This window comes from Brassica napus, chromosome C6, assembly GCF_020379485.1.
Source record: "Brassica napus cultivar Da-Ae chromosome C6, Da-Ae, whole genome shotgun sequence".
In the NCBI taxonomy this organism is placed as follows: Eukaryota; Viridiplantae; Streptophyta; class Magnoliopsida; order Brassicales; family Brassicaceae; genus Brassica; species Brassica napus.
The window spans coordinates 41,620,654-41,644,001 of NC_063449.1; the positions used below are offsets into that span (position 1 = coordinate 41,620,654).

Here is a 23,348-nt window from a genome sequence, read left to right on the forward strand (position 1 = left end):
GGAGCGTCATTCACACCAAACGATTCGTCCATAAAAGTTAAGAGTATCAATGGTATTAGAAGCCTATAAGAAAAATTGTGCAGAATTCCATTATTGTTTTTGTATATTAATCTGTTTTTTTTTTCATACAGAAAATATTTAGGATCATAATCACAATTTGAAACTAAAAAAACCTAGGAAAGTAATCAGTCTGAAATTTAAAAATATTTAAAGTAAAATATCAAATATCCAGTTATTTAAATATAAATTTATTATTTAAAAAAATGAAATTATTAAACTTATAAATTAAAAATGTATATTACAGATTATTATTTTTGAAAATATTTTAAATAGTGAATTTTATATATGGATTTTGTCATGATTTAAAGTGTTTTAAGTTAAGAATATAAAAATCTAAATTTCTTAGTTTTATGTAGGATTATAGAATGGTATGATTAAATTAAATGATTTTTCATAATTTACCCAAAAATATCTTAAGAACTCATCAAAAATCAAATTAGTTCAAATTCTCCCAAAATAGATACATCATTCCTATATTACTGCAAGTGGCATTAATTTACTGAAATAAAAGTTAATGATTATTAAATTCTGATTTATTAAATACAATATTACCAAAAAGATGAAATATTTGGATCAATCAACTTATTAAGAAATTGTTTAAAAATGGAAATTAACAGAAAAAGGTTCGATTAATATAGGAGACAAGAAAGATCTAATAAGAGGAACATGTGAGGGTGTGAAGTATTGTCACTGAAAACTTTATGGGGCGTGTTTACTGAAACCATGTCGATGGTGTGTGTAATAGATTCGCGAATCACATGGAGAGACCGACATAGATAAACCTCCCCACCACAAAAAAGACTTAATAAAATTCCATATTCTAACACCGCCCAGTTTTTCACATTCATTGTTAATTTTACATGTTACGTACATCTCTTTTTTAATCTAAACTTTTTCACAAACACATACTAAACTAAGACTTTAGCATGTGGCTCGCCTCCCTTAGCATGAGGATACTTCATGGCAGAGGAAATCTTTATAAGTTTCAGTGATTTTGTCTTCATATTTTAATTTATGAGCTGCAGATTATTGCCTATTTTCACTGCTGGACTACACATGCATTTGAGTAATTTATGTAGTTGAGTTCAAAAATCTATAGGCATCAGCTTGATATCTATATGTTAGGCCTTACTTACGCTAATTATTTTATTATATGTATATGATTTACACTTTGTCTTTCAAAACAATATGAAAACCATTTTGGACAGAGACATTTCTCTAGAAGAACTAGCTAAAATCACAGCCATACGCGGTCACATGTTTATTACAACAACAATAACGCATTCCTCATGCCAAATTCAGTCCTTATTTATTAATGTAACACTAAATATAACATATAGGAAAAAAAACAGAAAACATAGTTGATAATAGATCTGATTCATAACCAATCTATTGACCGTTGACTAATTTTGCTTGATTTGATTCTTTTTGTTTGTTTGTTTGCCATATTGAGTCAATACACGCACCACACAACCACCACACAAAAATAAAGTCAGAACGGCACAGATCCAATCCCTCTACTGTCCCCTCTCGTCCTTCCTTCAATGCTTCAACCTAATCCCTCCACCACCTCTCATTGACTCTCTTCTCTTCCGGTCTCTTCTTATATTTTTCATGTACTGAGAATGTTCTCATTGATATTATATTTATCCTTTTGATCATTTTGGTTTTTATCTGAATTTTTTTCATCATCTAGCTTCAAATATGTCATCGTCCTCTCTTCTTTCTTGGTACTTGATGATTTTGTTAACATTATTGATTAATATTTGTACATACTGTGAGCATCTAATTATCTTTTCCAATGATACAATATCCCACCAAGTGTTTTTTATCCATCATGGCGTCTACAAGCAATTTTGAACCAGTATCATTGTTTTGACAAGATCATCAGACAAGATTACATTGATCAATGATCAATCTTTGATAGTACTTGTGTTCGTATATAATTTTTAGAATTTCTCAGTTTGGGAAATTAGATTTTATCTTAGTAATATAATTAAATTTGTAATGAAGCATTCACCAAACATAATTATCAACACATAGGATACGATATAAAACAATTAAACTCTGGTTAGCAAGTTAGCATGACAAAGTAACCAGCCAGAGGCTGAACAAGTGAAGCACAAGGATTTCTAGAGCTGGAACAGACCAAAGACGTTTTGAGGCAATAATATTTGGACCATAAAGAAAAGAGAAATTGCATTGTATATATAACAAAAAAAATTATAATTAAGTATCTAACTAAATAAAAAGTTGACTAAGATATTCAATATATTTTATGAAATATATACAAAACTACTCTTCTAAACTTACCGGATAAACTCTTTTCTCTTTCTTTTTTTCGCATCTTCGCAAACCTCCGTTTTTGTTATGAGAAACAATTGAATCTCAGTCTTTTCTTTTACTTTTATATTTGCCACTAATTTTTTTCTGTTATTTCTTTTCCAATGGCGTTTATTTGGTCGGTGATAATTCTAAGAAATCCAAAAAGTAGTTGCATCTAAACCTCTATTTCCATATTCTGTTTTTTTTTTCAGAATTGTCCGCTAAGGATGATTTGTCCTTATCAGCCTTTACGTCTTTCATTGATCCAGTGGTAGCAAATTAAATATATAGTATGGAACGGTTCTTGTATGGATTGGTTTTTGTATTTCCATATTATTTGCAAGAAATGGAATAACACTTAGATCTCTATTTTTCATTGATATTGATGAACATATATACTTCTTGTTACTTCGCCTCAGTCGCCTACATATGTACAATTGGTACTACTATCACCATATTGTTTGGCAAATTCATCATTTACCACTTTCTAGTTTACAAGTCTAAGTATATTGTATAACTATATTTATATAGTACAGTTTAATATTAGATAATATACTATTTCCAAATTTTGATACTTAAGTTTAGGGTTTATGGCTTTCGTGTTTAGGATTTATATTTGGATTTAGAGTTTAGTGAGTATGGTCTAAGGTTTAGTATTTAGAGGGTAGGGGTAGAAGTTTAGGTTTGCATTCATTTTTTTCACTATGTGATTCTTACGTGTTATCGATATGGATATTTACAATATTTAGCAAATGGAATATACCATCTAATGAAAAATGTTCTATTTTTATCCACGCATATACTAAACACACTAACTACGTATGCGGTAAGTATGAGTGAGACGTGGATGATTTATATTGCTTCTAGAATGAATAGTGAACGGTAAATTTTGTCTATGTCTCAAATTGTTGATGTCATCAACTCTACCTCCTTATGAAACTGGATAACTGTAAAAGAGAGATATAACCGGATAACTTAGATCATAAGTGTTAGTTATCTAATTATGTCAAACCAATGATATTTTCTTCATTTCTACTCCCATTTACGTTATTCACCAAATTAACCGCTAAATAAAATGCAGACGAAATAGCTTTTGACTGGACTTAAAAGTGAGTATTACTGGCAAACATTAAGACCTAATTAGATTGAAATGTAAAGGAACATCTAGTTGAACAAAGATTAGGCTTTTTAAATATAATATTTCATATTAACTACAACATTAGAAATAATGTTTCACTGCTTTCCTATCAGTCCATTTTACATATTTGATAAATTAAACAAAAATGTATTGAAATATATTATTTCATACTAACTACTACATTAGAAAACAAATATCCCCTGTTATTAATTTTAATTACAGTAATAATGATATTAATGAAAACATATGTTAACCAACTAACAAAAATAATTAAGAATCAAAATGTTATGATCGTCCAAGAACACGTTTGACAATGAAAAATACGCTTATGTTTTTAATTTGGAATAACAATATTCAGTTAAAAAAATTATAATTTTTTTGCTAAAATTCATTTTTAAACCTTAGCTACTGATAAGTAAATATTTTGTAAATATATATTTAATAACTTTGGACATAACAAAACCTATAAAAGGCATAAAATATGGCCTTCCCCGAGTTCCTACTGAATATAATGCATTTTATCAACCAAAAGAAATAATAATTTGACATATAGCACCTAATTTTTTTCAAACCTACATTATCACAAAAATCATCTAAGGTATACTGCACTGAAAACCAAGAAAAGTAGACTACATTGATATATAGCATCTCAATAATAATTTATTTTAAAAAATGAATATATGAATCAATGAAAGAAAGTATAATGAGTTTTTTCTTTATCAAATGAGGAACTTCAAAACAAATTTTGAAGTTTTCTAGGGACAATTAGCTTTATAAAATTCTACAATTCTAAGTATCTATATTAAAATTACTCAAAAATATTTGTATATAAATTTCCTCACTCGGGTCTTCAACCCAACTAAAATCATAACGAAATAGGGAAGACTTATGAACGTAAGAAAATTAATCCCATTCGGGGAAGGAAGAAAGACATATTTAAGTTGACATAGGTTTCACACTTGGTCAGAAAACAGACCAATCAAGCAACGATACCCATTTGTCTGATTCGGCCGTCAAGCTGTGCTAGGACTCGTTAAGCCACCACGTCTCTCCTGAGGTGCGAGGCACGCTTCATCTCAATCCCCCTTCTTCTTCTTTTCCCCATTTTTTCTCCCAAAAACTCTATTTTTATTTCAAATTAAAAAAATTAGGGTTCCGTTTAAGAAACTAAAATCCAATCTTCCGCCGTCGCAATCGAGTGGTAAGTTCAATTGCCTTCAAATCTCTGCTCACTTCGATCCTCGAATTCGTGGGTAGGTTTCAAAATCTCGTTTTTTGATTCAGTTTCCGTCGTCTGCTTCACGATAGATTAACCCTAAAAACCTAGATTAGGGTTTCAATTTCAGCCGCGAAGGTTCCAGAAAGTTAGCTTTAGGCCGATGATCGTGTTTCTAGAGTTCGTAGCGTGTGTACTGAATGGTTATCGATTTCACTTTGTTTTGAGTTGTTACCTTATGATAACGTTTAGCTAATCACAAGCGATTTTGATGATAGTGAGAAATCGATTTTTTGTTTCGCAATTTTGATGAATATTAGTGAAAATATGGTTTTGTGGAAATTGAATCTGGCTGTAGTGATATGTAATTGTTTTATTTTCATCTCTGCTTATAATAGGTGGGTTGAGTTATATGGATTCTCTGCAACTGCAACTGCAACTCTGACTAGTACTCAAAAAAACGGATGCTTTGAAACTTCGATACAAGCAATGGGAGAGCAACGTCAGCTTAGATCACGTTTTTGTAATAGAATGCAAACCAAAAGATGCAGTGCTAATGGCATAATGAACGAGTTTATTGTTGTAGACGATGATGAGGTCATCATTCTTGATTTTCCTGAGTCATCCAAAAAAGGCAAAGCCCCGGAGACATCAAGAGCCAGGGATGAGCCAGTTTTGCCGAGAGTGATTAGCATTGACGATGATGATGAGGATGAGGATACAGAGAATGTTCACAAAGATGGGAGTAGTTCAAGCCGTATGCACACATCGGTAGAAGTGGATGATGGTGATGATGATGATTGCCAATTCGTTCAAGAAAAGTGTGCTTCGTTTAGATTTACGAAGTGCAACCAGGCGACAATGCCCTCTTCTGGAACTCGATTTGGGTTAGATTCTGAATCTGAGAGTGAGTTTTCCGAGAGCGACTGTTCTGATTGTGAGATTTTAGAAGGTTCTCAGGGAGAGGTCCGGGAGCAGTGGGAGAAAGCTTTTTTGGAAAAAATGAAGAAAGCAGGTAAAGCTGGTCTGAGCGAGGAGGCTGGTCCTTCAAATCTCCGCTGTGACACTAACTTCAGGCCTGGTTTCGAGAGTAGAAATGAACAACATGATCAAACCTCTTCCTTCTTTACCGCAAGAAATGCACATAGGGGTAAAAGAACCTCTTCAACTTTCTTTGGAACCGAGAAGTCAGGTAAAGCTGGTCTGAGCGAGGAGGCTGGTCCTTCAAATTTCAGGCCTGGTTGTGAGAGTGGAACTGATCAACATGATCAAACAGCTTCCTTCTTTTCTGCAAAAAACTTTGATGGCTGTAAAGGAACCTATTCAACTTTCTTTGGAACCGAGAAATCAGATAAAACTGGTCGGAGTGAGGAGGCTGGTCTTTCAGATCTTCACTGTGGAAATAAGACTGAACAACATGATCAAGCAACTTCCTTCTTTACAGCAAGAAATCCAGATGGTCGGAAAGAAACCTCTTCTACTTTCTTTGGAACAGATAATCGAAATCCTAAGACATCTTTATTTGCCGAGCCTTCTTCACTGTCACCCGGAATACAAGTTGAGCATGAAAGGTCAAAATCACCTACAAGTGATTCTACATCGTCAAAAGAACAGAGAAAACAAAATAGTGTCAAAGAAGCTGAGAAACAGCCAGACACAGAGCCAGTTCAATGTGAAACTTCAGTGTGTTCCAAAGAGAATCAAAAGAAAAAGGGGTCCGAAGAGAATCAAAAGAGGAAGGCAGCAGAACATTCTTATACCAAGGAAGTTGTACAAGAAGAAGACGCCTCAAAATGGTCTCCGCCACACACTTCTGATGGGGATGGTGAAACGCCACCTGTGCTTGGCGTAAGTAATGGAGCCAGATGTGAGGGTGGGATAGGTGAATCAAGGGAAACGATCATTGATCCTATCCCATCTACTAGCGAACCAGTGCAAAGTCTACAAGGTACAGCTCCTGAAATCGATGTCATGCTTAACAGAGAAATGTTGAAAGAGACAGATGAGTACAAGAAAGCACAAGAAGAAGAATGGGAGTCGAGGCAACGGCAGTTACAGCTCCAGGTTTGAACCACTCACTGCTCAAATTTCTGAAAGCTCCCATTTACACTCTTTTTCAGCATTCGTGTGGAATTATTGTAGGCAGAAGAAGCTCAGAGGCAACGTAAGAGAAGAAAGTTAGCGAACACGCGGCAGTTGGAGATGGAAAGAAGGCAAAAGGAGAGGGTAGAGGAAGTGAGAGAGACACAGAAGAAGGTTTACACTCTTCCTCAGTGGTCGCTCATGATTCTTGTGTTGATTTTGCTAACACAGACTTGCGTTCTTAAACTTGATTAGGAGGAAGAAAGCATGAACATGAAGGAGAAAGTCCGCGCAGAAATAACCAAAACGCTTAAAGTTCTTGAACTCGGATGCTTCAACATGGCAGCTTTGCTTCGAGGCTTAGGGATTCCGGTTAAGGGTGGAATATCTCCTCCGCCACAAGAGGTTTGCTTGCAATCTCCCCCTACTGTTAGCTACACTCGTCAACTTGCCTTTGTATATAATCATAGTACTGTAGGTTGACGGAAACCAACAATTTTGAAATTAGGTACACGCAGCTTACAAACGTGCAGTTCTGAAGTTTCATCCGGACAGAGCTTCAGGAGGTGACATCAAACAGCAGGTCGAAGCAGAAGAAACATTCAAGCTTATTGCTCGGATGAAGGACAAATTTTTATCATAACATGAACCAAAAAAGATGGATGATTTTATAAAATCAGTTGTTTTTGTTTTTCGAAATTCCTGGAATGATATGATTCCGTGTAAATTCAGTTATCCAACAAAAAACCAAATTGTTGGTTTTAAAAAAAAAAACACTTGAAAGAATAGAACACCAAGAATTGGTTGGTATTATCATTAACTCCTCTCCTGCCTTTGCCTAGTTGTCCAGATTTGAAAGCATGTTCTTGTTCTTGAAGGAAAGCCCAGGGTTTGCCATGTTTCGTTCAAGAACTTCGTAGATGAACAAATTTCGAGAATCTTTTGTACTTTTTAGTTGACATTTTGATTTTCTCCTTTTGTTTGTGTTTGAGTAACTTTAATAATACTTTATAATAGAGTTGAATTCTACTTATACTTTAGTTAAAACTTAAAATAATAAATAAAAAGTAAATGAGAATAAATCCATATTTTTATTACAGAGTGAAATATAGAATAGGATTGAAACATTTTTATTTCAAACTTTTTCTTTTTAATATGCACAAAAACATTATAACTATATTTTTTGGTAACAAATGAAATGTGAGAAATGATGGCAGAAGTAAACTACTATCACATAATTGCACACACAACTTCTCAACTATCATTAAAACGTAAAGGTTACAACTTACAGAAAGTAAAGGTCTATAAATTATTACGTGGATAAACAATACAAGTAAATAATAGTGTCATGCCAGAAGCCAGAAATCTTTGTGACGCTTAGTTGTAAGAGTGTATCCACCAACTTTCTTGCCTCTCTTACGGACGGCAATAGCCATACAAGGAGCGTTGTTAATGCAATACTCTACGGTGTCGGTTTTGGTCAAGGGTCTGGTCTGTGAGGCCCATATCATTAGTAGTCGCCAAGTGGCATACTGTTTCTTCTGGCCTAGAACTAGTAAGGACGCTCCACGTTCTCTTGCCTCCTTAACTATGGTCGAACCTTTCTCCTCACCTTGTACAACCACCATCTCTGTCTTCACCTAACTCAACAAATAATTGATTTATACCTTTTTTAGAAATTAATGTAGGAAAACTTGTTTAAGACACACAAAAGTATGGCCAAGAAGATACATATATATATATATATATATATATATTATATATTGAACTTCTAACTTGTTAACTTTTGTAATATATGGTATATGATGAAGAGACATATTACTAACCTCAGGTCTTTTTAGCTCACAAATGTTTCTCAAGGTTGAAACTTTTTGATAAGCTTTCGAAGCTGTATGTTTGTCACAAGTTTCTTCTCCTCCGGTGGCTAGAGCCCCTAGATAACAAATCATGCATAAATTTAAAATAAATAATAATAATCAATTTTGTGGGAAATTAGAAAAAGAAAATCGACCTGATTGAGAAGGTTTAGCTTTAAGAAAATGGAGAAGAAGGATGGAGTCTTGAGGCTGAGCACAATGGGAGAGAGTCCAAAGCAAAGCGTTCTTAGCCTCTGAGCAAGAATCAACCACAACCATTATGCTTCTTCCTTTTGTCTCTGCGGATGCATTTGGTGGTTCTTGGCTGCAGGTATGGTGGCTAGTAGTCGTCGGTGGTTGGACTCTTACATGAGCCCTTAATCTGTTTAGAAAGAACCCTTCTTTCTTCCCCATTCTCTTTCTCTCACTCTCTCTCTCAATCGTAGGACAATAAGATGATATAAGAAGGTGGAGAAAGTAAATGAAATTAAGAGCTATCATAATGTGTAATTATGATCCTGCTTTTGGTAGCTCCCCACATTTTAAATATACAGAAAACATCAATTTCTTTCATTTTGGAATCTTTAATTATATAATATTTTGAATATATAATATAGCACCGACATCCATGGATATAAATTTGTTGTGAATTTTGCAGTGACGAATTATGTGCACCAAGAAGTTATCTTATATACATTTCCATGTTGAGAATTTAGTATAAAAAAAAAGAATTAAGTAAATTTATAAAACCACAACTGATAGTTAGGAGAAGCACATCTAATCTCTCATATAATAAAAAAAGATGTAGGCTACTCTTTGTTATTCTGTAATTCAGTACTTGTATAGAGAAGAGCCCCTGGTAAACAACAGCTTAAGAGTGAGAAAGAGATGTACATATTTCTACAAAAGCTCTCAGCCTTTTCAATTCTGTGATAACTTTTTTGCTTTGTGTTTGAACAATGATATATGAACTCTCTGGTTTATTATAAGAAGACATCAAGTGTTGCCGTGTTGGACCTTTTCTTCAACATGTTCATCAAGTCGTAGGTCCCAACACTTATTCTTGCCAACTGTTTACTGTCACTGACCATTTGATCTATAACATAAAAATAATAAATAGCAAATACTCAAAATGATGCCTTCATGAAAAAATATGTAAAAGCCTCTGATTTATTTATTTCAAACTATTCAGTTACTGATATAATATGCAATTTTTATTCATGGCACATACCTAAGTAAAATATACTATACTGTTAAACTATGGATGTTTCTCTTGCTCAGATTTTTCGTCAATCATATATAATTCAAATATATAGTCTCATTAGTTTAACAAACAATAGAAATCAGCAGCCAAATCAGTAACACTATATATTCTGCATCTTAAAAATTCCATCAAGAGGAGAAAGCGTACTCCTCTAAAAGGTTTAGTTCTTGCTCGGCTTGACTATCTCGGGACGCATCTCAAGTCCTGGGCACTACTGGTATGCTCAAAGACCCAGGGATGAGAGAATGCTATTGAGTTAAAACATTCTACTTTGTACTCATCTTTGTTGAACATTTTACTAGCCATTTCCATCTTCTGTAATTGAGAGAAATAGCAAGTTTCATTTTTTCGCTGAGTTTCGTTCCGTTAGAGAATCTCCAAAAAAAACTCTATAACTCTCAATATAGAATTTTTTGCTCTCCAAAAAGAACTTTAAATTTGAAGTTTTGAAGAGTGAAACTCCAAATATAGAGTTTCACTTTTCAAAACTTCAAATTTGAAGTTTTATCTTTTTATTTGCATTTTGGTCCTTACAATTATACATCATATTTATAATTCTTAAATATTTTTTTGTTTATTGTTTTATTCCTTAAAACTTTTATATCTCATAAATATTTCAAATTTGTTTTATAAATTTAAGTTTTACACATAAAATTAAATAAAAATTTTAAAACAAGATTTATAATATTTTAAAAGTATAATTAAACAACAAGAATATTACAAAAAACCATAATAAAAACTTATTAAAAAGACACATGAAGACATAATTATTACTCAAATTTAAATATTAAAACAACACTAATAGTCTGGTAAATTTGCTCCAGAACCTCCTAAATCTCCAAAATGCTACCCAAACAAATTTCGTGTAACCGAAGATGATTGTTGTTGTTGCTCTTGACGCCTTTTTCGTACGATTCTTTCTTGTTCAGATCGAATGTATTCACGAATATTAACATCATCGATAGAAGCTAAGTTTTTTAGCAATATTTTATTTTCCTCTTTTACTTCTTTGAAAGCTAACTTTTTTTGCTTCATTTTGCAGTCGTAATTCAATCATCTCATGACCTTTTTGCCTGCTTGTTTTACTTTCGTTTAAAAGATCAAGGATTTTTTCGTTTGATGATATCAAACTATCAGCGGGTATATTATGAGGATATCCAATTTCAACAATTTTTGGCTCGTAATCTACAAATAAAAAATAAAGAGAATTAATTCTTACTTCGAAATGCACTAGTTGATCATATATGTGAGCATTACGGAAATAATTTTATGGAATAATGTAGTATTTGCTTGCAGTTTAATATTTAATTATGTACTTTTATTTATAATTTTATATCTTAGTGTAAGATTTTTTTAATTAATATTTCTGTAATATTTATATATATGTACTAGTTATTTTAGAAGTTTTATGAATTTACATCAACTATGACAAATACAAGGACCATAGTGTAAAATATAAATAATTTTGAAGTTAGGTTTGAAGTTTTACTTTTGGAGAAGAACACATTGAAATTTTAAAAATGGAGTTTTGGAAACTTCAAAATAGAGTTCTTTTTTTGGAGATACTCTTAGTAAATTTTTTAGAGTTTGTCTAGCGAGCGTTTATTAATTTGGAAAGTTTTTACTAGCAGATTGATATCAAACACTACAAGTGAATACTGAAATTAACATTTAGTGTGCTTTTAAATACGCCCTACTTTTAAAGCAGAAATTTAATTTATTAATTAGGTAGCGGGCTTATCTTCTCCACCTTGCGAAGAAGTAAATTTGTAGTTAACAATTATTTGCCATGATAGTATATATAACCACCATAATTATCTTTCCTTTTTGCCCTTTGAAACCAACTTCTATCTTCCTTTTTCGTGTGATTATCATATTGGTTACAAACTGATGATTAATTTTTAAAGAAGATTATAAGAAAAAAAAAATTCAACTCTTCAAATAATTTATAACTTTTTGACTTTTCTGTTATTTAAGAAATAAAAACAGATATACACGATAAACGACTTTGCCATTTTGGTGGTTTAGTGTACTGTAAAATGAAGAAAATAATTCAACATTCTACAAAACAGTCAAACAACCAAAACTCTTTCGGTATATGCCATGTCACAAAAATATGTCCACAAAAATCTCCCCGATACCTTGTGCTACTCTTCAAAGAATCTTTAAAGTTTGTTGCTTTTTCTCATCATACGCGGAATTTATCGGTCGTCCGCTTCCCGCTTCGGAACTGGAATCGGAATCGGAACCTCATGGAAGCTTACAGAATCTCGCTTCCAAAACGCTTCTGAAATATTATCTTTAAAACACGTTGGAAACTTACGGTTCCGTTTTGGAATTACGGTTCCGTTTTGGAATTACGCTTCCGTTTAAAAAAAAACACAATGTCTTATATCAATAAAAATATAAAATTATAGTTTTTAATTTATATAATCCAAATTTTAATAGTATTGAATAGAGAGAATAAAAATATACAAATATTAAAATTAATACTATACATTATCTTTATGCATTGAAATTTTTTTTAAAGATAAATCATATATTCAAATATATTATGTCAATTAATGATAAAGTATTAAAAATAATTAATATAATAATTTATTTTAAATTTAGTGTATGTGTATTTCACATTTTAATATAAAATTATTTCAAAATTATTATAAATGAATAAATGCTTTAATTTAAATTTAAATCATATAATTTTTAATTCTAGATTTTAAAAAAAAAATCTTATATATGTAAAGATGGATACAACTTACAAAAGAATGCGAGAGGTTGACATTTATATATATGGATACGCTTCCAGCACGTACCAACTTCCTAATTTTTTTAGAAATCTCGTTTCTTCGTCTCCATACACTTCCGCTCTCACGTACCCGCTTCCGTTTCCATGTAACATAACTCATGCTTAATTGATTCTTTTTCGTTCGGCTCCTCTGTTTTTCTCCATTGCCCTGTCTTTTCTCTGCTTTCTTGCGTGATTTTAAGTATAACCCTAAATCTTTGTTTTCATTATCGGTGACCCTCCATTACTTTGCTGTCTTCGAGTTCCGGAGCAAGGTGGTGAATCTCGTAACGTCCTCAGAACCAGTGCCTTTAGCCAATAAGCAATAACTTTCTCCTCAAGGTATCTCCACATTATAAACCCTACTTTCCTTTTCTAGTTTCTTTACTTTTCTCTCAAAAAACCTATAGAAAATTGCAAAAGTACTCGAAAGCTAACAACTTTGTTGTTGATCCAGCACGAGCAACTATCTCAATACCTGAAAATAAGGGAAGATGAAGAAGACGACGTTTGTTCCACATGTTTCCATGGTAAAACAAAGAATATAAAAAAACTGTACAAAATTGATTAAAAAACTTTGATTTAAAAGATTGGTTGTGTGGGTTAATTCAGTTCATATTATGACTGGAGACAGAGTACACTGAGGATAATCCGAAGATAGTTCTGCAATGTGGACATATCTTTCACCTTGCCTGCATCTATGAATGGATGGAGAGAAGTAAAGCTTGTCCCTTCTGTTCCAAGGTTTTATATATTCGATGACATTGTTGGTTATGTCTATCTTTTGATGTACTTTTTGTTTTTGGTAAATTATATTTCGGTTTTGATGTAAATATTTTTTTTGTAATTTTCACAGAAAATGCTTTTCTTGGAGGGTGAAATTACAGATCAGCTGGAATAACGAGAAGAGATATCCTTGGATTCTTTGCGGCTGAAATTTTTCTTTGTAAACAATTATTTCTTAATTTATGTTGTAACTATTCTTTTATATTCTTTGGAACTTCCACCAGATTCTTTGTTGGCTTGTTACCTGATGTTTTATGGATATGGGATACAATCCATTTGCGATAAAGGCTAGGAGTTGGGGAAAATATATACATTTATAAATGTTAGCTTATTTGACCAAAAAAAGGTATGTTTCTTTTATTTTCCATATTACAGTTACTACTACCACATTTTTAAATGGTGACCAAGACTATTCGTAACTTTAAAGAACAAATTTGTTTTATATTCCTCTAAAATAAAAAGAACGAGGAAGAATACAAAGGAAAAACTATTCTTTATAAATAGTAAAAAAATTTAGGAATAATGAAGAATACATTATTCATTTTCATTCCTTGCCACCGGTAACACCTTTGTATGTATTGAAGTCTTTGATAAGTTTCCAACAAAGGGATGATGGAAGAAAGGATAAAACAGCTTACAGTCTAACACTACTCGTTTCCATCGAATGTTTTTTAGTGCTACAGTCACGTAGCTTGTCTTCTATTGATGGAGATAATTATAATGAATACGTACGGATTTTATCCACAGGAGTCACGGGGCATTGACAAAAACTGAAAGAAAAGGTAGTGACTATTGAGAATTTGGAATCAAATATAACCTGTGTGCATCCAAGATATGCTCGTATGAAGTGAGGTTGTTATATGTGTGCGTTCCGCAGTCATGAAGCGAGTACCATTTATGAGTATGACCCGTTTATCTTCACAAACTCATCATTGGCCCATGGATCTTATTGTCAATATGGAAAACCTATAAGCCCATTCCGTATGCATAAGATACGACGCGAGGTTGGTTTTCTTTCTCTTTATCAGCTTGTAACTGCCTAACTGGACATGATGATTATTATGTTAGTAATGTGGTTATTCTGATCATTGGCAATTTGGCACAACAGTGATCATTACTAATGTGGCTACATCCATTTGCTCCGCCTACTCTGATTCCATTTTAACCTATCGAAGTTGTTTATGCTATAATAATAGTAGTCTAAACTGTAAGATGTGGATGACATCATTAGAAACCTATGTGGGAAGGAAAAGGAGGCAAACATAAATTTGGATATACAGCAAATTGCCCCTTTTAAAATTTAATTTTTTTATATTTGACAATAATTCCAAAGCTAATAAAAATAAAATTCAATATATTACAATTTTTGCCACATACTAGAACCAAAAACTTACAAAGAGAAAAGGAGGTTACCAACTTATAAATATGATATAAGAACATGGACCTTGCCAAAATATATTAATTGGATAGAAAGAAGCTAGCCAAAATATACTATGCGGCTAATTATTTTTATTATTGATGATTATATATATATATATATATATATGGGAATTGCTTCATGCCGCAAAGCAGCCAAGGTTGCAGTTGTAAACGGGTTCAAGAGATAAATCAAGGTCGTTCCTCCTCATTGCCATTGGATCTTCTTCTTGATACAGGCCACTGCATTCACATTCATATGCACATATGATTAGAATTCACTTAACGACATACGTGCATTAAAAATCATATGTTTCGTCTTAAAATTGGAAAAGTCCATATTGAAATATCGAAGAGAGTCATTAATCTAACAAAATGGAGCTGATTCCACAACCATTCCAAGAAAATACAAGTCTGTTCGTTTGACGACCACCGCATTAACATACGTTAATACGTGAATCGTCTTCGTAGAGTGTACTAATATAATTCACAACTTGGGCATCTAACCATCACTAACACCGAAACTATAACTTCACCGGAATGGCTAAATATGTAAACTTGAAAGTAAGAGGAGCGAATTAGTAAATTTTAAGTACCCCATGTTGAGAAAAGGAGATGGCTGATGAGAGAGCATGTATGGATGCTGGATTTGATGCTGCTGCGGGGGCGGCGGCGAAGGCATATTTTGGCCATGGTTCTGCTGGTCCCATTGCTCTTGTTGTGCCATAAGAACCTTTTCCCTCTCCTTGATCTGACAAGTCTCAGTTTAACACACCAATTTGTTACCAACTTGTTCCATGCCATATTACATCATTATCATCATCATCAATTTTCAGAGCGACGACTTCATAATCAATAGATATGTGCATCAGATGTAACTACATTTTGATCTTTGGTTACACCTAGTTCCTTGCACTCATGCAATAAACTACTATTATGCATTTATTAAATATATATCTACTCAAACTATTTTTTAACTGCTTCCAAAAATTGGAGCTTAATATTTTTTTTTAATTAGTACTGGCTATATTCTCATACCCTATATATAGATGAGCAAGTAGAATAAGATGAGAGGTACGAAGTTTTCAATCTGAAAGACAACCTTAAAACTAAATGGGCAAAGGCCATCTATGTACAGGCGCCTGATGATGATATCAATCAATAGACTATGTAAATACAACTATTTTCTATCAATGGTGTCGAAGCTAAGTGTAGAAATGAAGATTTCGTTGTCGTAGGAATAGCTTGGCCTGAAGTGTGGAGTAAAACAGTGGAAGCTAATAATAATGTAATGGAACACATGTTGACCACATATAAATAATGACAAATGTCACCTGTTTAGAAAGCATGCTGTTTTGTTCTTGTATCGCCTTCTCCTGTCATTTCCAAAACGGCAAGATTGTTAGCTCCCCAATACTTGTTACTGTATGTAAACTACGTTTGAAAGGGTTTTTACATACCTTTCTTTGGAGCTCATTGACGGAGTCGTACATAAGTTGGTTCTGCATAAAAACACATCACATAAACATTCCATTACTTTACTTTGATCAGTAAAATGAATCTTATAACAACACAACATCATTTCTTTCTAAAATCTGAAAAGTCATACATTTGAAATTAACCTCTAAATATATCTACGTGATTTAAATTTTTTAATAACTAACAAATAAAATAGGCATCCGATCCGTATATTTGTTGAAGAAATAGGAGTCATACTTTTCTAGATCGGATGTGCTTAAGGGCAGTGTCAAGCTGCTGTTCCAGATTCTGGAGCTCTTTAGGGCTCATTGCTTGCAAGTCTTCCCCAAGATAGTGCCTGGATTATAATAATTACAGTGCATTTTTCTGTTAGTTAATAGTATAATGTATCCATGCATTTTAACGTACATTAATGCTACCCGTTTCCTATTTCATTTGTGCATATATGATGCAAGTATGTACCTCTGGTTTCTCTCCAAAAGCTCAATCTTAGCCTTAAGCCTGTTGTACTCCATTGACCAGTTCGTCTGTGTCTCAAAAGGTTTAATACAGATATATTTCAGATATACTGAAAGAGATATTTATATATAGTGTATGTCACTTAGCTAATGGAGAGATATTGATTTACATTGACGTCGGACTCAGGTGCAATAAGCTGTCTCTCCGCGTAAGAGTACCTCTCATAGCGTTCCAGTATCTTCTCCATACTGTTCAATTCACAGAAGTATGGGTTAGTTTCATATCATCAACCATTTATTATCATATATATATATATATATATATATGAGCGTAGTTATCAATGGAAATCAATCAAATTATCATAGATACAACAGCGTGATAAGCTCCAGTTTTCATGATAATTTTGGAAATTCTAGCTAGAACTTAAATGATGGATGCTTACTGCCTTAAACCAATTTCCTAGATCAAATCCTGATATCTATGATTCCTCTATAAGAAAATAGTAACAATCACAACCCAACACTTTTAGCTTAGAGTTCTAATTGCGTTTTTAAGTTTGTTAAAATTCTGTACAGGAAAACCTTGTTAGACATGACAAGTTATTATAAAATATTATAATATGGTCAAATCATCAATTTACGAATGTAGTTTTGTACAGAATAGGGATAAAACTTTTTTAAAAGAAAGAACAGCTAGTTGCTCAAAAAAAAAAAAGAAGAACAGCTGTTGTCTGTTGGAGCTAAATTTGACCATTGGTAAGAAGCCGAACATAGGATTAAGTTGATTCTTTTCGTCGATCCCCAGAGGTCAAAGACTCCCTACTCAGATTTGACATCCTTATTTTCAGTTGGTAAGATTAAATATAACAAAAGCAACTACGTTTAATACTAGGGAAATTGGAGCGTAATTAGCCCTTAATACTACGGTGTTTTAAAGTATGAGTCTGAAAACCGACTAATTAAACATTTTTTTCTTAGATTTGCAAATCTTGAAAACACAGCTTGGAGAATAAACGATTCAAAAATGAGTTTAGGGCTGAAAAAACCCTAGCCCAGATATTAAAGATTCATTATTTTCCCTTTTATATAATATCTATTTACTATTTAGTAAGCAGCTTTTTCATATCACATATCTTAGGCTTATATATAGTCCATTTTCAAAAAGCAACATTACGTGTATTTGATGTCAATTTCCTAGCTAAGACCAAGTGAAATTAAACTTTTTTTTTCTTACCTTCGCTTTAATTCAAACTAGATTTGAAATTTTTTGAAAGGCATAGCTAGCTAAGAGAACAAGCAATTCATGATGAGTTTAGGGCTTAAAAACCCTAGCTCAGAAAATAAAAATTTATCCTTCTATATGCTCTCAGTTAAGAAGAAATTATGCATATATATATATATATATATATATGTGTGTGTGTGTGTCCAGGTCAAAAGTATATTAAACTTCGTGTTCTAGGGCTAAATACTCACTTAAAGCCCTAAAGTTTAGATTTTTTATTAGTACAATACAAAGTAATAAACAATTGTTTGACAGCAATTAAGAGATCGAGTAGAGAACCAAAGATATCTAACTAGTTATATTCCAAATCAAATGAAAACCATAGAAAATACCTAAAATGAGAGCAGTAGTTGTTAATTAGGGCAAATCAAGTAGTGAACTTAAGAAAAACATGAGACAATTTTAGTAATTAAAGATATTTGTTTCTTAAATGAGAAAGTTACCAAGAATCAGTGGAGTACTCAAAGAGTTTCCCCTTATGGGAGAAGACAACAAGGGCAACTTCAGCATCACAGAGAACAGAGATCTCATGAGCTTTCTTGAAAAGACCAGCTCTTCTTTTGGAGAATGTCACTTGTCTATTGATCTTGTTCTCTATCCTCTTCAGTTGAACCCTACCCCTCCCCATTTTGATCCCTTTTTAAGAAACTATTATTTCTTCTAAAAGAGCCAAACAAAACAAGAAACTACGAGAAGAGAGATAAAGAAGAGCCCAGGCTTTGGTATGATCCAATTAGGAAAGTTTTTCTTTCTTTCCTTTATTATAAGGATTGTGCTTGAGTCTCGGGATCGATCTTCTTTCTCTCTTTATTTATGGAGAGATTTGGGTAAGAGCGGTTTTAGGGAAAGCTAACACTGGTTTTTCTTGTTTACAAAAACCAGAGTGGTTTTATTTGTGTCGACTTCTTATTGGCGTATGTACTAGTTTCGGGTCCACGTTTTCTAGATTGAAAAATATGTATATATTTTATTTATTATCGACGTCTCGTGAAGAGAGAAGTAACATTGTACGGACCACTGGACCTTCCCAAGTGTCACCTTCGCTTTGCATTGACGGCGGAGATTTCTCTGTAGATATACGAAACAAAATCTGGACGAACAAAAATACATTCTCAGTTTCTCTTTAGTTGAATTTAGCTATATTAATTTATTTATATTTAATGTTCAGCGGTAACAGTGAAGTACAAACAGACCTCTCTTTTCTGGCCATAGATGTTTTCGGTAGAGTTGAGAACCAAATGACAATTGTGTAACGTATTGCGTTCACGAATTTATACGCAGGATTTAAGGAAATAGTGGGTCGAACAATAATGATTATTTTTTTTTTGTGCAACCACAATAATCTATACTATACTAAAAGCTCTTATTCTAGAGCTCTAAGACTGTCCACGTAGGATGAGAAATTCAGGCCAATCAGAACATTTTATTTTGACATGTCACCATTAATGAAACAAAGTGGACTTCTCTATGGATTCTTTTAAAATTTATATGGGCTCTTTTAAAATTATCTTTTGGCCCATCAAAACCCACGCCTTCAATCTTCCCGACTTTCCTCTTCCGCGACTCCTTTCAGACGCTTGCACTTCATCTTCTCCAAATTCTGTTTTTTTCTCAATAAATAATGATGTTAAATATTTTATCACATGCGAAGAAACTCGAAGCAGAAGAATCAAAACCCAAGATGGGAAACAAGAGATTAAAACAAGAATTAACGTGGACGGCAAGAACGGCGACGCAGAAAAAGCCGATGCGGAAGACGGAGGAGAGGAAGAAGAAGCCGAGCGGCGGATTCATCAGCAGCAGCGCGGCGGCGGAGAGTCGCGTCGGGAGCGGAAGAGACGGACTCCGAGCAGCGTCGGGAGCGGAAGAGACGGACTCCTAGCAGTGAGAGGGAGGACTCGAAGAGCTACCGATCGGGGAGTAGGGAGAGAGGAAGCGGTAGCAGACGAGTAAGCAGATCTCCGGAGAGAAGATCGGAGACGACGAACCCTAATAACGGCATTGGCAGTTCTGTAAATTCGAGTAACAACAACAATATACCTGCCAAGTTCGTTTCGGTTCCTGCAACGGGTAAAGAGAAGAGAAGCAGCAACAACAACGCAGATGCGTCTATTAAAAGGGTTGCTGTCAAGAGAAATGTGGCGTCTCCAAGGTCTCAGTCGCCTGCAAGAGCGGCGTCTCCTAGAGCTCAGTCTCCAGCGAGAGTTATCAACCACTCCTAAAGGTTAAAGCTTTAATTCTTTTCCAGAATTTTTGATCCTGATGGTAAATTGGTTTCTCTTATGTCAACCGTCTTAACTGGTTCGAGATTCCATTTTTACAGAAATCTGCAAAAGTGTCGCCTACACGTGTTCGAACCTGAAGGTGTGGTCCATAAAAGAGATTTAGATAAGTTTTGCAAAGCTCTCATCTTTTTTAATTGAGCAGTGAATCTGGCATTGTTGTAATCTTCTTACTCTGATTCTATTGAAAACCATTTCTTATACATATGTTCTTCGCACCAACACGAGAGAATTGGTATGACAGCTACACGAGTTTATGTACTTATCTCTTGAAAGTTTACTTCAACAAGCATATTTGATCTTAATGATACAATAGATAAATGGTGTAGCAAATAAAAGTCTTATAGCAGTTGGCGAGACAAATCTTATCTTGAAAAAGACTATTCACCATGTTTCTACAATGCTGAAGAGGGTACCCCTTAAGCCGAGAAAAAAACTATAATCTCTTGATTCCCACGTTAATGTATGTTTAATAATCTCCAAATCTCTGTCAAGCATATATTTGTGCTCAATATCTTGAATGTGTTTTAACTTACTAACAAAATGTGTAAACTGGCTTACTTTGTGATAATTAATTTTTTAGGGACAGATGAACTGGTCAATGGAACATAGCCAGCATGAGCCTAAGACTGAGCTTTGATAGAGGAACGAAAGGTACTGATACACAATTCTTCTCTTTTTGACGCAATTGTTTGATTTGTCAAGGGTGTTTTAGCATTTGAGATCTTGAACATAGATTTATCCTTCATGAATAACTTTTACCTCCCACTTATTTATTTGCTTGCCACCGACTGATTCTATTGTTATGTGAACGTGTAGTTTCCTACACTTCTGCACCATTTGGAGATTATATTGCTTCTCCACTACTAGAGTAATGTACTCAATTTTGATTCATCTCAATGGTCAATGTGTCTCTGAAGGTGGTTCAAAGAAATCTGCTGAAAATGGGTTTATGACAGGAGGTGGCTGTAATAGCTCGAGCAGCAGAGTAGGAAGACAAACCTGGTGATTTATTTTTCTTTGAAATCGCATGTGTATGCACATTAATCTTTTCTTAATGTACACATTATTGAGTATTGAATAAATTTGGAGGGGATAATGTCACCAATGTCAAATTCGATTATCATTATTTGCCTGATTCAAGGTCCAAGTTGTGGAGTAGAAGTTGGAATGCGGCTCTGGAGACAAATCAGTGTTGGGTAGATAAGGTATTGAATTAGTTTTGGGTAAGCGGAAATGGTTGTTCAACTGTAAACTATTATTTGTATGTTTGACTCCAACCGTTGAACATGAAAGGAATGTCTTAAACACCTGAAAAGAAGTAAGTCACAAGATTCATACACCACAGAAGAAGTAAGACACAAGAGTTGGAAGTGGTGACGACAATGTAAGAAGGAAACTAAAAGAATATTTGTAATGGGAAGATTAAAAAAGTTTCTACGGTTTGTGTGTTCCTGAGGATTCGGTTTGGTGTGTTTTGTTTTCATAGCCAAAATGGTGCTCTTAGTAAAATACAAATATAGAGATGGAACGATAATTTCAAATTAAAATTAGTTATACAAAGCTTAGCTGAAGTAGCAGTATGTTATATATATAAAAAATAAATTTCTAATGGGTTCTTAAAAGATAGTTGTATAGAATACGATTTACATTACATATACGACTGAATATAATTCCAAGTGTTGATTATATTCACTAAGTTCAATGTTAAAAAACTTCATAAAGCCACTTAGAAATATACATATTCATAACCAATTTTTAAGGATTAAGTGTATGTATTTTCTTGAGCCCTCATATAATATATAAACTGAAATTATTCATATATACAATAAAAATTACTTTCTCCATTTTCTAATAGATGAGGTTTTAGAGATTTTTTTCCAAACTATATACCGTTTTTAATTTTTAATATGAAATTTATTATTTTTATGATGGTTTTTAATAGATAGATAGTGAAGGTGTTCTTATTATAAAATATATAGAGAAACAAACTAAATGTTTTTTAATTTATGTGCATAAATACAAAACATCAAGAAATACAAACAGAAAGAACATAATACATTTATTCATGTATAATTTAAATTTATAACTATTTATATTCTACTCTTATCATTTGTAGATGTTACTGTTAAGAACTAAATAAGAGTCATGCATTTTGGTTTAATATATATTATTCCTTGCTACGTACCAATAAAAAATAGAATATTCTTTAAAATAGTTATTAATTTAGATTATATACTTAGTTAAATATAAATTCTCTACAATTTAGTTTTAATACTGACATTTTAAACAATTTTTTTTTCAATAAAAAATCTTTCCACACAAAACAAATTGAAATATTTAAAAAATATAGAAGTTAAGTAAAAAATGCAAGTTTAGTGATTTAAAATAAGTTTTATCAAATTATTTATCAATTTTACATTTTTTCACCATCCCATACATATTCAGATAGTAAAAAAAAATGTGTTTCACTCATATTTTAAACAAACTAATATTTATATTCTCATTTATATATATGTGTAATATATATGTATTAAATATAATGATATTTGCATAAACCCGGGCGTAGCCCGGGAAAAATCTCTAGTGATTATAAAAGCCCAATAAAGTTTATTTTGTGAAGCATTGTATAGTATGTACGGTGTAGTTCTAATTAAACTGTAGATGATTTTTTGTTGGTCAACCCTTTCATTCTTTAAATTAAACAACAGAAACAGAGTTTAACATCCCCTCAGGAGAGTTTGAAAGAACAAACAACGCATCTTTCGCCATACGGTCCGCAACAGAGTTGCAGAGGGAGGTATAAACTTAAAGGAGATAGAGTTTAGGAATCTACTCAACACACTAATGTCATGGATGATCCCTAGCAATGCAATCACAGATGCTTTATATGTGAGGAGACCAACTAGACATTTAGAA

General features: G+C 33.0%; 3 protein-coding genes and 1 long non-coding RNA gene across 6 annotated transcripts; 2 read left to right on the forward strand and 2 right to left on the reverse strand.

The window, feature by feature from the left end:
- Positions 1–4,494: 4,494 nt before the first annotated feature.
- LOC106406481 lies at positions 4,495–7,637 on the forward strand. 2 transcript variants are annotated; one of them, XM_013847155.3, is made up of 5 exons: positions 4,495–4,776; positions 5,138–6,803; positions 6,882–6,995; positions 7,077–7,226; positions 7,330–7,637. In XM_013847155.3, the coding sequence occupies exons 2-5, from the start codon at positions 5,229–5,231 to the stop codon at positions 7,462–7,464; spliced, it is 1,974 nt and encodes a 657-aa protein (XP_013702609.2). In that variant the 5' UTR covers positions 4,495–4,776; positions 5,138–5,228; the 3' UTR covers positions 7,465–7,637. The 2 variants fall into 2 exon arrangements, with proteins under 2 accessions (XP_013702609.2, XP_013702608.2); XM_013847154.3 differs by having other exon boundaries at positions 4,515–4,724.
- Positions 7,638–8,059: 422 nt separating this feature from the next.
- On the reverse strand, positions 8,060–9,630 carry LOC106404512. Of its 2 annotated transcripts, none has more exons than XM_013845235.3 (3): positions 8,833–9,630; positions 8,648–8,754; positions 8,060–8,461 (listed from the first exon to the last, which is right to left on the reverse strand). In XM_013845235.3, the coding sequence occupies exons 1-3, from the start codon at positions 9,176–9,178 to the stop codon at positions 8,168–8,170; spliced, it is 747 nt and encodes a 248-aa protein (XP_013700689.2). In that variant the 5' UTR covers positions 9,179–9,630; the 3' UTR covers positions 8,060–8,167. The 2 variants fall into 2 exon arrangements, with proteins under 2 accessions (XP_013700689.2, XP_048617197.1); XM_048761240.1 differs by having other exon boundaries at positions 8,648–8,745; positions 8,833–9,628.
- A 3,483-nt stretch (positions 9,631–13,113) lies between these two features.
- On the forward strand, positions 13,114–13,817 carry LOC111207124. Its single transcript, XR_007325268.1, has 2 exons — positions 13,114–13,470; positions 13,583–13,817. It is a non-coding gene; the product is annotated as an uncharacterized LOC111207124 (long non-coding RNA).
- A 1,034-nt stretch (positions 13,818–14,851) lies between these two features.
- Positions 14,852–18,947, reverse strand: LOC106405123 (floral homeotic protein APETALA 1 C). Its single transcript, XM_013845722.3, has 8 exons — positions 18,591–18,947; positions 17,036–17,114; positions 16,870–16,934; positions 16,645–16,744; positions 16,389–16,430; positions 16,263–16,304; positions 15,525–15,679; positions 14,852–15,171 (listed from the first exon to the last, which is right to left on the reverse strand). The coding sequence occupies exons 1-8, from the start codon at positions 18,773–18,775 to the stop codon at positions 15,069–15,071; spliced, it is 771 nt and encodes a 256-aa protein (XP_013701176.2). The 5' UTR covers positions 18,776–18,947; the 3' UTR covers positions 14,852–15,068.
- Between the last annotated feature and the right edge of the window lie 4,401 nt (positions 18,948–23,348).